Source organism: Ostrinia nubilalis, chromosome 3, assembly GCF_963855985.1.
Source record: "Ostrinia nubilalis chromosome 3, ilOstNubi1.1, whole genome shotgun sequence".
Taxonomy (NCBI): Eukaryota; Metazoa; Arthropoda; class Insecta; order Lepidoptera; family Crambidae; genus Ostrinia; species Ostrinia nubilalis.
Genome location: NC_087090.1, coordinates 963,903 through 981,538, shown reverse-complemented (window position 1 = coordinate 981,538; position 17,636 = coordinate 963,903). Strand labels below are relative to the sequence as shown.

The 17,636-nt window shown below is 37.2% G+C and overlaps 2 protein-coding genes across 7 annotated transcripts in view; one reads left to right on the top strand and one right to left on the bottom strand.

Annotated features, from left to right (window-relative positions):
- Positions 1 to 17,636, bottom strand: part of LOC135087457 (dTTP/UTP pyrophosphatase-like) — a 139,995-nt gene that overhangs the window by 71,147 nt on the left and 51,212 nt on the right. The gene's annotated exons all lie outside the window — the stretch shown is intronic.
- Positions 1 to 17,636, top strand: part of LOC135087379 (long-chain-fatty-acid--CoA ligase 4) — an 84,820-nt gene that overhangs the window by 40,137 nt on the left and 27,047 nt on the right. For 5 of the 6 annotated variants that reach the window (XM_063982161.1, XM_063982159.1, XM_063982173.1 and 2 more), the window contains exon 3: positions 16,919 to 17,054. In XM_063982161.1, the coding sequence (XP_063838231.1) occupies positions 16,919 to 17,054 (136 nt within the window). Of the gene's footprint in view, positions 1 to 1,521; positions 1,633 to 16,918; positions 17,055 to 17,636 lie in introns of those variants that run through there. The other variant, XM_063982155.1, reaches the window with a different exon arrangement.

Below are 17,636 nucleotides of genomic sequence, written 5' to 3'. Positions count from 1 at the left end.
AAGTAAAGCCCACCGCATTGAGTAATCAGTGGATCTATTGCATGCATTATTTCCGAGACGCTAAGCACGATAATTCGCGCGGGACTGGTTCTTTGGGTTGTCGATGTATGTCGTGTCGTTGCTCACGCGCGTCGCGCATGCTTGATCTTTTGCTGGCGCAATTGCCATAACTTTTCCCTTTGCATTTTACTAAAGCAATAACCTATTTGTCATAATGTTACCTCTATTCGTTAGGGGTAACATCACTTGATTTTCGGCTTCGAATTTAGCTTAACTGGAGGGTATCGAGAATCGGCATACTCTTTAAAAATGAATAATAATCATGATTAGACTGCCTACTAGAAAATCTAGAAACGATCGAGATTTTGAGATATGAGAATTTAATTCCTAATGATTAAGCAATTTTATCGGCATTAAATTAATTCTACATTACAACTTTATCAGATTGTGCTGCGCCGTAACTGCAAAGATAGTTGCTAAGTACAAAGTAGTAAAGCTCCTGATTAAACTTGACTTTCACTTGACATTCCCTACTTAAGTTATTTACAATATCTTTTTTATTTACACTTAAAATTTTAATTCTATAAACATTAGAATTCTCTTGTCGTAGGCCACTCACATTATTTATAGACTTATCCGATTTATTAAGAATTTTAATCTCTGTTCTTTTAGCCCCTAAATAATTTTCTAAGAATGTCCAATTTCCCACAAGACAATGTCCTAAAATACTTTTTCTGTTATTTAAGGTAACTATAATGATCTATTCTAGGCCTAACGGGAGGCATATGCCCTCATACGACTGGTCCGAGTACCTTGGTTCCCTCTAATGAATGACGCACGCAGTTGAAAACGAACACCATCTAATTCGAGGCAATGCGGTGCAACTTCGTAGTAAACGTGATGTTCATGGATACGTCGTTTGAGGTCAAAGTTAAGGTTGCAGCTTGAACTTCTAAAGTGGCCTCTAAACGATATTAATAGCGGTTCCAGTGTTGATTTTTTTTCTAACGACGCTATAAATACTTTGGATGCGAATGAATATTTGGATGCTGGATAATAAATACTACTCACATCACAGTATCTTGCTTCTACTCTTACACGTGTGGTTTTGTTCCCCAGTCGACGAAGCATATGATGTCGTGCCCTGTGTGCCCAAACAACTGCACGCGGTAAGATTTTATGAAGGCTACTGACAACGCCATTCTTGTGGCGGAGTTTTGGGCTGACGCTGACACTGTAGGTTTATTGTCGACACTAATCCGCTTCGGTTACTTTCTCTCAAACCCTATTTCCTTATGGACTCGTAGGTCACTGCTTCTGATCTCCCGTCGGTGTCGGAATTCATAGAAATCTTAGATAATACCTATCTAATGATCATGATGGGCAAAGGTTATTAGATTTGTGCCAGATTACCTGTTTAGTGATATCAATAACCTTCCTTCTTAGTATCCGTCTGGCCACATCTTTATCTGATAACATTTCCCTATCGGGGCAACATAAATAATGGCAGATATCATTCGATATAACTCCGCCGCTAGTTACTTGGCCGTTCCAGTTGCTCTTCGCGAGTGCCGTGAGTGATTACTTGTGTTGAGTTGCGTCTTGAGATATGCTACATTATCAACGATACGGGTGAGCATTCAGTTTAACTAATATAAATTCAACTGTAATGAAATGTTAATAACATTGATTATTTCACACCTCAATAAATAAATGTGTAGCGATTGAGACGTATGAAGTGAAACATGAACGGATAGAATATGGATTTGCGCAATGAGCTGCCCAAGTAGCATTTTACTCCATTTAAGAGTTCAATAGTCGTTCACATGTACTCCACAAGCTGTGTATGTCAGCTGTATACGAGCTGTATAGCTTGCTATAATGCTTTTATAGAACCAGTTTGGGCACAAATTAGACAGCCTTAAGTTCACTATGGCTGTACATTAGCAGTATAATAGCATTATAATAGCAGTTTAAGTAGTAACATCGTACTTAAGGCTGACTTACGGCACTATATGGGACGCAGTGTGAACCATACAACGTACGTGAGGATAATAAAGAGTAACAAGTGGCTAAATGCACAGCTTTCAAAGTTATAAAGTCCGACAAAAGTAATCCAATGCTACCTAAAGTCCACGTGTGTCTTAAATTATTTCCACATTTTAATATTAGTTTGGTATTTGTACGTGAGTGCCAAGAGGGAAACAACTCGGGCGGATAATCATTTATGCAAATAATAACACGGGTTTTAAATACTTAATAATGTTAATGCCATTGGGAATGCAACTTTATCGTGAAATGTATACATATTTACAGCTAAAATATTTACGCGCCTCTGTAAAAACGCGATATTCATTTTAAAATATTTAAAACTGGTTGAGAGGAAATCTACAATTTTCAGTTTTTGATATTGGATTGGCATTATAATTATATTACGGTAATTAATTATAACATGAAACCAAAACTCAATCGCTCTATCTGCGAATTTTGTGATAAATCTACATTAATTTTGGAGATTTATTTGGTAAATATTTTAGGTTATGTAGAACAAAATGGTGGAAATGAAATACGGCTATGTGAACTGTTATAACTCCAATTTAATGCGGTGAGCGTATATTAGGTTCACATGGTGTTCTGTTAGAATGCTGTTATCTATATGAAGTTCCACATTTGTACCACTACAGCGCTAATGTCTATAAATTTATTCTAATGTGAACTTATGTACAGCTTTAAGATGTACCTAGTTCAGGTCAATTGTGTATCTTTAATTCTTTCAAATACTGAAATTTTAGAGATCCGCAATAAAAATTATTAATGTCCGTTAAATCGCCTAGCCCAGGTACTAATAGTCAAGCAAGTATGAATACCTAAAGCATCAGACGGTAGTGTTCCCGGTTTAAATTCGTTTATTATGCTTGACAATTTATTCAAAGCGGAATGAGGAATACGATTTTCAATAGCCCATGTTCTTATTTTTTTTGCGAAAGGTTAAATAATTGTCCAAATCAAAATGGTATTCACTATCACTAGAACTGCAATCATCACACTCTGATATCTGTATATTTTGAAGGGAAATTTCAGGTTCAGGCATAATATTTTCCTCTGCATCATGTACAGAACCACCATGAACAACTAAAAACAGGCTTGGGGAAATGTGTAATAGAATATCACATTTACATTCGTGTTCAGCTTAAAGCAAATAAGAGTAGTACTTGTGGACAAATAAACTGCTATTGATGTTAATGGACTACACATATAGTCCTTTTAACAGCCTACAGTGTACATGCGAACCATTGAAACACTTTTGTACAGATAGTAAAAAAAGGTTATTTTAATTATCACAAACAAGTCCTACTACAGCTACTAACTGTATAACAGTCTAAAACAAGTAAACATAACAGCCTTTGGCTTTATAAATGACCACGTGTGTTCTATTAAAATGCTAGCTCTATAACATCGTACAAGTAGGCCGTTAAACAGCGGTTGCCGTATCTCTACCCTCCTATAATGCTCTTAGTCAGATGGCTGACTAAAGAATAGTTGTTAGAGTATTATAACACGAACAATCGTATAAAAGTATAACTCTACACTAGTCTACACTCCTATAAGTCCCTTAGACAGGTATAGGTGTAATTAATTGCAATAATACAGCTTATACATCACGAGTGAACTGTACTAATGCTTTAAGTACACATTGGAACTAAATGTGAACTCTTAAATGGAGTAAAATGTTACTTGGGTGATAATATAAAAATATTTTTCTTGGGTTTTCCAGACCGGTACTTACTTAGAAGTTAAAATATTTATTTATTGCAAATATGTAACAAGATTTATTTGCGACTTTCCCGGACTATTATGAAATGATGTTTGAAATATTGAACAAAACAAAACACTACAACTACACACACTGTGTTACTGACAAACTTTCAATTTAGCAAGCATCGTTTGCTCCAGTTGTAAATACAGTTACGGACTCTACAATAGACAATTTGGTTTTCAAGACCTAGAAGTATTTTTTTTACTGTATCAAAGTGCTTATTATTCTGCCTGAGGAACAGACATTAGTATGAAATAAGGCCGGTATGACTTTAAAATTTGTCTCTCTCACTAGACGCATAATATGCCAAAATATTGGAAATTCATTCCACCAATAAACTGCATTCTGCATAGTCCATAACGATACGAATTATTATTTATGAAAACAACGTCGACCATTACTGGTAATAATTTACATTAAATAAATAAATAATAAATACATAAATAAAAACGTTTATTTGAACCAAAAGTTACATTATGCATGTATTACTATGCAAAAGTTACAAAAAGTGGCATGATAATCGGGGGTCCCATGACTACTAAACTAGGTTACAACCTGTATCTTAGTAGCCAGTGATTACAATACATTACAATACATTATTGCAAAACAAAAACATTCTATGCAGATTTCACATAATCCATTTTTTTTGTACAAATCAAGACTTGGCGGGCACTGGCATATTTTTCAAAGCTCGAGTGGAGATAAAAACAATATTGTGCTGTTGCCAAAATATTGGCGTAATCCTATTATGAAAATCGTTGGAACTTATCTGATCTGAAGAATGGGATGGGAAAATGTAGAGTCGTTTGCAGAAAGCAGCTCTCCTTTTTGCAGTGATTGTAAAATTAATCTTCTATATAAATAAAAATGAATTGATGTTCGTTAGTCTGATTAAAACTCGAGAACGGCTGGGCCGATTGAGCTGATTTTGGTTTTAAAATGTTTGTCGTAGTCCAGGGTAGGTCTAAACGGGGAGCAAATACGCGCGCGATATTGTTTTTCTGTGACAGACAAAATTCCACCCAGGCGATGCCGCGGGCGGAAAGCTGGTTAGCAATAAATTTTTATCACATACTATTTAAGTCACGAACTGTCACGAAGTTGAGAAAGATTTTATTGTGCTGTATGTGTGTCGTCAGCAATCATAGCCTACTCAAGTGTCATTCAATTAATTGGTTGCGATTTATAGGTGTAAAATTGATTGATTTGCTCTGTTTAGCTGCTTTCGTTTAATTGCTCCTCCATCAAAAACTGTCCAGATGAATTTCATCCCATCTTAGCCTCCTGAGACCCAGACCCCTAAAAATTGTCGGATTGTCTTGAATTTTGGAAGGCAGGCTAAGATTCATATGTACAACTAACAAAAAATGCGAAAAAAAATCTAGCCCCCCTACATACGCCAAAATGGGGGGTGTCACCAGTGACACTACGGGTTTCAAAGACATTAAAACGGGCTTGAATTAATTAATATTTTAATTACTTCAGGTATGGTAAAATAGGTGTTTTTAGTTTCAAATTGATCTGCAATTGTTTAGAATCGTATAAGATTTACTTTTTAACAGCTTTTATTGAACTTGTTATAACAAACTTTAATTAACTTGCAATAAATGTGTGAATGTATGTTTGAGTAAAATCTTGGAAGCTGAATTAGAGCTACTTCCTGCCAACCGATTGAGCTGAAATTTTGCATAGACATGTAACTCAGATGAGACTTTAATATAATGAGGTCATGGATCTGATCTGATGATGGAGACGGAAGGTAGCCATAGAAACTCTGTGACTAAACGATGTAACTCTGTCGAGTTTTGACTCATTTGATTGGTATTGACAAGTACTCTGATCTTGGATGATATCCAAGGTCTGATCTGAGGATGGAGCATAATTTTTTTTATCATCTGTCTCATAAAAGTTGCATAACATTGACTTGACGTTACCATCAGACAATCCTAAAAAGGACCATATGTCAAGTCACGAGTGCCCAAAGTGTCACCAGTGACACTCGAATTAATTGACGAAAATACTTATTACAATAGAAACATTTTAATAGTTTTATCGCAAAATCTGAGAGATATATTACCGTAGCACACAGAAAACACAAAACAATACCAAAAAACTTGTTTTAAATAATATTTTCTTTTCTTGGAATGTGTCATGTCGGAGGTCGCGCGAATTCAAAATTTCAATTAATGTTTACAAAATCAAAAACCCTTTCGTGCGAGGCACAGCAATTTTTTGGATATGTAACATATTCCAACGTTTCACACACTTTTATTAATTTTCATAAATACCAATAAATGGCGCTGTAAAAAAAATATATACTCAAGTGTCACGAGTGACACCGGGGGTCTCAGGAGGATATTGATGGTTCAACTATTAGTGCCTATTCACACGTTCCGGTTGCCGGCTATCCGGCGCCGGGTACCCGGTGGTGAAGTGTATGGGCATAGTACGTAGCTTTCACATGTTCCGGCGTAATTAATCCGGCATGCCCATACATTCACGACCGGGTACCCGGCGTAGGGATGTTCCGATACCACCTAAGTATCGATACCTACTCATTTCGATAATACTCAAATCTTTTTTCGATACTACTTAAATAAGTACTCCTAAAGTATCGATAGTTACTGATATCGATACTTTTTGGAACTTTTATTTTGTTTTGTTACTTGTAAACAATCACTTAACACTTTCACAATGGCGGAATGGCGAGATGATTTGCGGGCGGGTGCGGGTGTCTCCTTCTCTCGCTTTCGGCTCGGGCTCGGCTGAAGTCGGACGAATTCGGCTGGCCCAGCGCGAGACAACGCGTCACTCACGCCGCCACGAGACGAATACCGGTAACTCGGTAACCGATTAAAGCTGATTAGTTCACTGTTTTTGCTCTCTCAGTTCTGTATGACGCGTTCTCGGTTTTTTTTATTGTTTTCGGTTGTTTTGCTGATTCGATTCGATACCAAGTATTTTTGTTTCGATACCGATTATGTATCGCAAAATTGATTCGATACAATAAATACTTGGTATCGAATCAAAAGTATCGAGTACCTACTCGTATTTACTAGTATCGGAATATCCCTAACCCGGCGCCGGATAGCCGGCAACCGGAACGTGTGGGTAGGCACATACGGTGTGACTCGCTGGACATTTCTTACGAGTGTGCAACTCGGCTCTAACGGTGTTTCTTATTCAATATAAAATTGTCCGAAGAAAAGAGTGAATGATTCTAATGAAAAACGCACTGGTAATTTCTCTGGTGCTTTGAATGTCAAAGTACCATTCTGGATCTTCTATAAAACATTGTCATAGACCAAATGGTTCGTTAAGTGGCACTCTTGTTAGCATTTCCCGCGAAACTGAAGTAGGTGCCTACAAACTAGTTAGTTGCCGGCCGGCTGGCCCACTGTTTACCAACGTGCTTCGACCGAGTTCTGCGATGCAATCGGTTTCGGCACCCGATGGTTACGTGGCGCAATGCGCCGATGCATAAAATTGAATCGGTATTGTTCTGCGCTTTCTCTATCATTGACATCTTTCGGAGCATTTTATAAGTTACCTGACTCTATGTTTTTTGCAATTCTTTATTATATTTTAGTAAAATTACCACCAATTGCACCGAACACTTTTTGTCAAGTAAAACATATCCTTTGAACATTACAATGAGTAAAATAATCATAATCACGTGTAAGCGTCTGCTAAAATGTCTTATAAGTATGATAAAGTTATATGTAAATATCACCGTTGTGGGAGGTCGACGTCCCAACACGAAAAATACGTTTCGTGGCGTTCGTAGATAGTATTTACGGTAATAATACCTTACTATGTTACTATTACTACTCGCCAGTCCCGTCCGGCCTCTCTTGGAATCACGTCACGGTATAAATTGCTACAGATATAAACATAGAAATGCTTTTCAGGTTACTGGCTAATGGACATAGTAATGAGAATTTGATAATTCGAAAGTCGTCAACTGACAACTCAGTGGACATCTTTCTTGTGGGTCAAGCCGAGGCTTCTTTCCATGTAACACAAAACTCCACACCAATATAATACGTGTAGCATTTAAAGGCATACTTACCCAAAGTCCCAAACCAATAAAATAATGCTAGTTCACGGCCATATCAAACATATTTTTGCCATAGTGTTAACAAATTGCGTCTTATTTACTAGCGGATACAAGTGTTGTGATATCACAATTGCTAGTTTTTTCAACCGCAATTTGTATTGTGGGACTTATTTATAAATCTGGCTGCTTCTTTAGGAGTCCTGCTTTGTTCATAATCAGCGTTGCCAGTTTTTTTTTTCGCCAAGTCGGGACTTTAGTACTTTTTGAGGGAAAATAGCGGGATTCTTCCGTCAGAAGCGGGACATAGTAAAAAAACGTATATAATCAAAGGTTTTTCAAATATTTATCTTTTTATTTGACTTAAAATTACGTTTACGTGACAATAGATAGCAAAACTAGCCATAGAAAATGTATTTTAACAAAAAAATAATATTTTAAATCAGATTTACTCTATCGTTATTCGTGTTTAGAATAAAAAAAGAAAAAAAAAACAAAAATCGAAATAAAAAAAATATTCTCTAGAATAATATGGCGTTTCAAACAATAGCCTGGTGAAGTGAGTGTCTCTCTTCGAAAAGCGGGACAGAGCCTGTCCCGCGCGGGACATTTAAATTTGATTTAAAAATCGGGACGTCCCGCCAAAATCGGGACGTCTGGCAACGCTGTTCATAATGTAGAGTTTAAAAGAAAGTTACTTTTTGCAAACAATTAGAACGGTAAATGTTAACTAACAGAAGACTAAGTATCGATATTCAATTTAAGTCTACAATTAATACAAAGTTTGATGGGATCGTGCATACGATTAGACTTCAACGCGTTCTCCATTTAGTTAATCAGTTATGAACTGATACATAATCAGTTTTGATAACAAGTGAAGTTTGGGATGGTGTTATGGATTGGCGCCGCTTTAGAAATAGTCGCGCGAGAGCAAAGTCCGCTCGGCAGACCGCGCTCAAGGCCGCGACATTATCCGCGAGTAATTACCGTTACCAGTTATTGTTCACCTGCCATCGCACGGACAAACGACGCAAGATCAGCATAGTTCCAATTGTTCATTGAAGTTTTTGAATTCAAATGGAACGGATTGTTCCGGCGTTTCTTCTCAGCACTTGCCATTATGTTTGTCTCGAAGCGCTGCTAGGGTCCAAAAGATAAGAAGACATGTAAAGTGCCCCTTAAGGGCTACCTTTTTTACTGTATGTGACATTCATAAATGCCACCAGTGGTCAAAAATGAATAAAATATTTTTGATTTTATCGAAATTCTCCAATGAAGGAGAAAAAGAACTTCAGCAAAGTTTTATGATATTTTTTCAAACCTATTATTTATTTTAGCAAGAAATTAACTTATGATTTTATAAAAACTGGACTTAATTCCAACCTATAAATAAAACTAACTTTCAGAATGATGAAAGAAATTAATTGGAGAAAGATTTCTCCAATTTTCCACGGATCAGTCGAGCTAAATCAAATTGATTTGTTTTGTAATGGTGTATTTTAACGGCTCTAGTCTATGCATGGTTTAAAATAACCTATTGTGTCTAGGTCACAGATAACTACGAATTCGATACTAATAGTTCTAGATAACTTTTGTAAATAACTCAGATGTGTCCATTGCCGAAGCCCGTTGGAACGCCATGGGCATCTCCGACCCGCGGCTAGACGACCTCTGGCCTTGGCCCGCTGCCAGAAGATGAACCGACGGCCGCTAGCAAACAAATATCTGGAAGCGCTCACTGAAGTTTTTGTGCAGCGAAAGTTAATGAAAGTGGTACAGCCGGCATACTATTGGTAATTTTTTTCCAAAATAGCACTTATCATAAATACATAGATACTATGCTACAAAACTTAACGCGCAGTTGTCTCAATATATTCGATTCTCACCTGATCTTTGTTGAACGGAATTCTTACAAGACTTTTCTAACGTTCACGTGAATTTTTTAGAAGATATTCATTGCCCTTCAGTTAAATGGTTCAATGCTCAAGTGCTTAATGTATCAGACTATGTACAAATAATCTACTAAATTATCATTTTTTTAAATTGATTAATCAATTAAATAATTATGTTGATGATATCTAAATGTCAACCATTTTAGCCGTCCTGTTTATCTAATCAAACTTTGGCGCACATAGTAGAGTAGGTGTAAAAATGTAGTAATTAACACTTATTGCATTACGCAAGTGCGTTGTTTGTTCCTTTTTAACCAATTTATGTAGATACTCGAATGTTACATAAAATATTGTACCCATATGTCTTTTCTATTTATTGAGAAACTCAATGTAGGAAATTTAGAGAATTGTAAAAATAATGTTTTTAGTTTTTACCACCAGCAGCTTCCTTCATTTCATCATTCATTTTCAATTTCTGTACTTGAACATGATTGAGCACATGTTCACTTGAAATGAATATTGTTATCTGTATTCTATAAATACAAATCAAAGTTCAGTAACATTCTATTGATAGATCACCTATTGTTACTGATAACATGAACAACCTAGTTTATTCTTACAGATAAATGCGACAATAAGAGTGTTAAACGATATAACTACTTTACTGTTTGTGTACAAAACATCGTAACAATTAAAAGAAAGGTATTCTAAAACGGCCTGAAACCTCGACATTCATTGGGTGAATCTCAATATTTGGATCTATCTTGAATCTTGAGTTTAGATCCATACTTTAGTATTGGTTCAGAATTGTATTGTAGACTCACCTGCACAGTGGTTGTTTTGTGCATATTGCTGGCATCTTTCCAATAATGCCACCCCTATCGCGCTCGGTGTTGAGTGGAACGACCCTCTTCATTACGTTCGTGATCGTGACGCGGACGATCGGTCTTGGTCTGTTTACGAGACAACTGTCCAACAACTAGGTTGCTGTTACGCCAGTGTCGGCTGTGTTGATTGAAGTTCCCCTTTCTTTGCCTTATTCTTTCATTGCAAATTACCTACTGTGTCTTTGGGGACACTTTAAGAGTCATAGTAATGGGAATTCGTCTACTCATCTACTGCAACAGGGTAGGGACAATTTTACCAGAGAGTTCGTAGTTAGCACAGTTGTAGTTAGTGACCGAGCAAGCGAGTGTATTGGAGCGTTATCGCCCATTGGCCTTAATGTGGTCGCACTCCACCGCAGCACAGTGTACCGACACAAAATAATAAGGGTTAGAATGTTCGCTCATTAGTATACCAGATGAAAATATACAGCGATACAAAAATCATTTAAATTAGGTAGCGGTGAATGATGAACCGGTCACATAACGCGAATGAAGTCCACAGTGTAGGATCCACAGATTCTTATTTATTTTCGAAGCCTAAAGTGTTAGATTTAATAACCAGCCACACAAGCATGTAACGCGCAGTAAGTCCACAGTGTAGGATCCACAGATCCTTACTTATTTTAGAAGTCTAAAGTGTTAGATTTAATAACCAGCCACACAAGCATGTAAAAAACGCCGATGAGATAATCATTGCTATGCAAAAAAACAGTAGGTAAATCTGCGCAGTAGACGTGGTCATTGTGTGATGTTGGCCAATTTATAACGTCAACAAAAACGACACAAACAACATTATGTCTTATACTTTTGTAATAACGGTAAATTAGATGATTATACGTAAAATAAAAGAGGCCTTTTAGTATTTTAGGGAATTCTTACTCGTGCAGACGTCAGAAGTCCCATTATTTATTTACTTGTGGGTAAAATGAACTTATCAAATAAATAATGTAAATGTTAATGCTATGGAAGTTAAAATTGGAATATTGATACATAAAGTTTATGATGAACATCATGACCTTCCAGTGTTATCGCAGTCACGGACATTGCCATATGGACGTGATTGTGAATTAAAGTGTTAAAAATAACTTTGGAAATTGACTATTGAAATCACAGCCATATTGTGATCGGCCCTACCGCCTCTGTATTATGATGGCTAGGATTTCCTCAATGACTGTGATCGCGTTCGCGAAGCAATATTGCATCGTATGCATATTATTATATTTTGTATCTAATAAGTACCTCATTAATCTGCAAGCTACATCAGCACGTGTTTAGAAAATCTTTTTTCTTTTCATGTTTTTCTTTGTCAAATTGATGAAGGTAGTTTAAATTACATAAACCCATAAGCCCTTATTTCACTAACTATAAATAAACCTATGCATATTCAAATGCCTAGTTAACCTCACATTGTCTAGTTTTTAACCAAACACGAGAAAACCTTGCTGGTCTGCATGCTCATTGGCATTGACTTACAATACGCGAACTTAGTATTCGCACAGAACCAGGAAAAATGTTAAGGTCGCTGCTTAGGAGATCTTATAGATTAAAGTCAAAGTTAATGTTATCTAAACTAATAAAGAGGTAAAGTTTGCGAGGTTGTAGGGGGTAATATCTGGATCTACTGAACAGATCTTGAATATTCTTATACCTACCATTAGAAATAAAAAGGAACTTTATGTGACAGAATTAAAATCACGCGGGCGAATCAGCGAACTAAAGTAAGTGAAGAAGTAAAGTTAATTTGGACGCTTATAAATCTCAGGATATTTTGCTCGGATTTTCATTAGGAGTCCGTCAGACTTATTGTAATTGACCCTCTTTGCTTTAAGCAAGAGGACATCCAGCCACTGTACTTGGTTTTATTAAGGTAATGCTAACGTGCAGAAGTAGCCAGAAGTTTTCCTCCAATTAGGTACTGATGGAACAGGTTTAACGGCCATGTATGTTAACTTATTAAAACATTCTTTTACTAAACAAGGTAAATGGTTTACTGGCTAGGTTTTTCTCGAATACGTTATATTTGTATTAAGTATAATTAATTATGTATATTTTTTTATTATAAGTTGTAATAAATAATTATATTCTTACAAGTTCTATTTAAGTAAATAAGTCGTAACGTAAACAACGATAAAAAAACAATAAACAATAATAAACATCGAAGGATTATGTTGATTGTAATCGCTGAAAATCGTTGAAAAACTTAACTTTATTTACGTCTTCAATTAACTTTGGCATCTGAACTGGGCTCCAGACTACGTCCAGAAAGACATTAATTAACTTGATATGTCCAATCTCGACACCTTCAGACTATCAAACAAATTAAGTAGATAATAAATCGCTCTGGAAGTTTTGGAGTTAAGCTGGAGTTACTACTGTGTTATATTGACCTGACTCTCAGACCACTCAGACTATCCGAAATGAAAGATAACGCTACGATGGTGTTAAAATTATATACTAGCAAAACCTAATAATAGTCTTCTAATAAACAAAATATGTGTCCTCTTGACCAAAATTTAGTTATTTAGATAGGTATCCATTTTGCAGAGTTCAGTGTAAATATATCAGCGATACGTGTATGCAGTAAAGGCTGACATTACTATGATACCCACTCGATGAGCAAAATATCCAGGGAGCCATCAAATGCTAGGTCTGATCTAGGCTGGTGATGGTGATAAGGGGCAATTATTTTCAGACTATTCTGGGACAATTAGATGACTGGTTAAAGTTTGAACCTGCCAGGTGCGGCGGTAATAGTCTGCTCCGTCATCTAAACTGCGGTAACTGCGCGTCCACGTGCCGGTTGAAGGTCGTTAATTAACTTGATATACGACGCGATCTCGGCGCCTCTCAGCTAGGATATGCTTACATAGCGCTGAAGTTAAGTTAGTTCATATACTTGTAGGGAGCGATTACATTAACACTCCTTGTAACAATAAGTCATATTCTTCATTGTTCATAGGATTTATCACGTTTTTTATTTGATGTTTAAAATAATCTAAAACACATAACCTTGATCGACAAACAAATAAGAAAACGTTGACCTTTTAATTTTAGAATGTCTTTATAGTTTCTTTGTTAAACCTCGGATTAAAATTGGGTGCAGTACCGTCTCGCGCCGGGCCGCACCGAAAATTTCAGGAAAAGATAATACAACCTGTATTCTAGATTCCTGAAAGTATTATCACATATTATGATAACACACTCGGCAACAACATCGAGGTTTGTCAGATTATCCTATTATTGTAAATTCTGATCAGTGTTCACAATTTGAAGAAAACTGAAAAGCGTTTAATACTTAACCAGAAATCTACAAATGTATAAGTTATCCAAGAAGATGTGAAAAATTTTACTGAAGTGAATTTCTGAAAGGATACCCAAGATTCTTGTTCAAGATTCTAGAAGATGCAACAAAGGCATATTTAAAAATAACCGGAAAGCGACTCTTTGGACTTACTATGTAAGATTGAAAATGGCTCAGTCACCGCTCCTATTATGGTAACATTTTAAAATGAACGTATTCATGAGAGGAACTGTATACAAGGCCTCTAGATAATAAAACAAAAGTGCATCTGAAGGACAGGCGCGCGCAGAAGTCTTAACTCTACAATACAATTCTGGTGGGAATGGAGGGTACTCTAACTACATACGAGAATATTACTAAACAGCATTCGTATTTGAATTTGCATACCCATCATTTTATCAGTCCACCTGCATTGTTGTAGTGTCTTTGTCATATGATTCTTCCCACGAAATGAGAGACATAATTCTCAGCAAGCGCGGTTCTTCCGATTTTTTTTTTTTTACATTCCGGGAGAATATTTAAAATTAAATCACATCTGCACCTTAGTCATTAAAGCTTCAAAAGAAGTTTTACAGAATGGTTATTAGTCCTTACTAATACCGAACTTGTCAGCAGGTTTCAATACCTATTTATAATAATAAAACTAACTGACTAATCTTAAGCTCACAAGGGCTGAGTCAGTGATAACAAAACACTCATTAATCGGTATTTTGGTATCACGCCGCCGTGGGCGATTGTACCCGGGCGGCGCATGCGCGAGGTCACGGCCGCGGCGCGGGCTTATCAACGCATCCGCCGACACTGACCCGGTGCACCCGCGGACCGGGGTGGAAGGGTTTAGGGCAAGACGGACCCATCTTGAACTGATGAGATGCATTGAGGGCAGGTTGCGAGGGGTTACCTTGTATTCTGTATAACTCCGTAGTTTCTACGATATCGTTCTTTGTCACATTCTAATATTATCTCCGACATCTTAAAGAAACTGTTTAGAAGAGAGACAAATAAGGACTTTCATAGAGCTAATAGAGCATTCACATTCCTAATAAATGTATCACCACATCGCACCGAGATTTGTTTCACGGTTTTCTTGACTTTTGAGTCGATTTATATCAACTTAAATGGCAATAATTTGCACAGTATTTAACTGTGATATTTGTTTGTAAATAAAAATTCAATGGTAAATTGGCAACTGGGGATTTCCAATGACCCATGACCCATTTTTATCCCTGCAGACGGGCCTGCACCGCGTAGGTAGTATGTAGCTTTTAATGGAACATAAATATTGATACGAGCATATTTAATTGCTTGCATTTCAATGTAGCGCTAAAAACGGAAGTGAACTGTAGAAAACGTCTTAATTTGAATACCAAATATTCTTTTTTAGTTAAATAAACAAGCAATTCCTACAATGTAGTGCAATACAAAATGTCTGAGATATTTCTAATTTTGATGGATTGGTTGCGTAAAATGGCAATTAGGTACTGGACATTAAACTAGGCTGTTTTACCTATTAAAGTTTTAAATGCTAGTTCTGGTACACCTTGATCTCTTTAGAACTTCACCGAGAGTAGCGTACTTGTAAGCTTTAAACTTATGTAGCGCTCATGGTTGCGTGCATGATTCCATATCTATTTCAAATGCAAAAAGTAATATTAAAACTTGTTATATCGTAATAATAATGATTATTGGCAGTAATTTTCCAATAGACGGTGAATCATCATTGATAAAAATTCAAGCTTATCAATTTAAAAATAGATGGTTATTCGTTCGCTGACTTGATTGGTTTATTTGTTATTCATTATATTTGGCACGTGTAATTTTTACCGCATAATGACCTAAGATAAAAATATAATCCTTTCAAACCAGAAATAAAAAGTTTATGTAGTATCATAGGTAGGTAGTATTCTAAATGCAGGTGTTTATCGGTGTATTTAGAAAGATTAATTATTACCTACTATAAACGTATCATCATAGTGTGATAGCACGGAATTAAAATAAAAACGCGTGCGAAGCGGCGCACGAGTGAAATTAAAAAAACACTGTCATGTCACACCGTATTTGTCATGTGAGCGACGTTAAAAACTTCAGAAGCAGCGCTGTATGTCGTGTTGTTTGCCCGTCATCACGTGTGCCCAATTAATCAACTCATGTTGATTAGTCACATTACCGAAACAACAACGTTGTACGAAGTACGAGTTATCCCTGACATAATGAGTCACAAGGTTATGATGGTCTTTCATTTATATTAAAACATACCATCTGAATTGAGAACCTCCCCCTTTTTGAAGTCGGTCAAAAATAGGATCGACGAATCGTTCGTTCGTTTCAGCCAAATGACGTCCACTGCTGGACAAAGGCCTCCCCCAAGGTTATTCATAATGAACGGTCCTGCGCTTCCCGCATCCAGGCTCTTCCCGCGACCTTTACCAGATCGTCGGTCCACCTAGTAGGAGGCCTGCCCACGCTACGTCTTCCAGCCCGTGGCCGCCAATCGAGGATTTTCCTGCCCCAACGGCCATCGTCGCCGACGATCGACGAATATAGGTCCCCAACCCGTCTGGCCAGCACATGGGGAGTGTAGGGCAAATCTTCGCCTTTCATCTGGTAAATTGGTTCGTGCTCCTGCAGTCTAGATTGAAAGGCTTGATGATGATGATGACTTTTTATAAGGCATAATTATTATTACTGACGGGATTGCTACCATGTACCTTAATTTTGAGTTTCCGATATTTCGGCACTATTGCAAGCGCCATGGTCACGGAATATGGGCAGACATATCGGTCTACCCTATTTCGCAGTCTTTTATTACGATTGCCTCCCGTACCACTGTTCAACAACTCACTATTTTCTCGCAATTGTTCTCGACACACACACTTACAGTATCTGACCGCACTTACAGTATCTTTATAAGGCAGCCAGTCTTGTCACATTGAATTAGTGTTTAATCTCGTGTTTTGTCCGCAGACCGGAGTCATGGTGGGTGTCGGCGGTGCTGAAGACGATCCGGGCGGTGGCGTTAGTATGCGACATCATCACCTTCCCGATCCACCTCTTGCTGCAGAGGCCATGGAGGAAACGCGCCCTCTCCCGGAGGATTAAGGTAACATTTTAAATTACTTGTATACTTAAAAGGGAATTTAATCCTAAGAGTGGGGACTCTTGGTTTTTATTATACTCCTAGTTTACCTTTCGACTGGCGGCAACAAACATAGTCCCTTAAATTCCCAAACCCAACCTTCGGTTGCTCTTCTCCAACCGTTGCTAGCATAAGTAGTGTGTTATTGGGCGTTCTAACGCACAGAGTGAGGTCGCAAACTGCGACCGAACGAATGTGAGTTAGAACGCCCAATAACACGAACGTAAGTAAACCATGCCTGCAGTAGTGCAGAATAGCCTAATTCCATGTTAAAAAATTGACTTACCTTCACACGGCTACTAGCACAACATGAGCTTTTTTCGTTAAATCCACGCACTTTTGATCACACGATAAAACCCAATTGGAATTCACAATTCCTTTTTAGAAGTCTGTATACATGGGTCAGTTTGACGTATGCCCTTATACAGCGGTAGCACCATAGGTAAACCTTAAAACCATGCGGATGAGTAGCTTGCCTCGAGAGAACACACAGAATTTACTTTTATGTAATTTTCTGTACCAGCTTGGCTCATGACTCTCCATCCA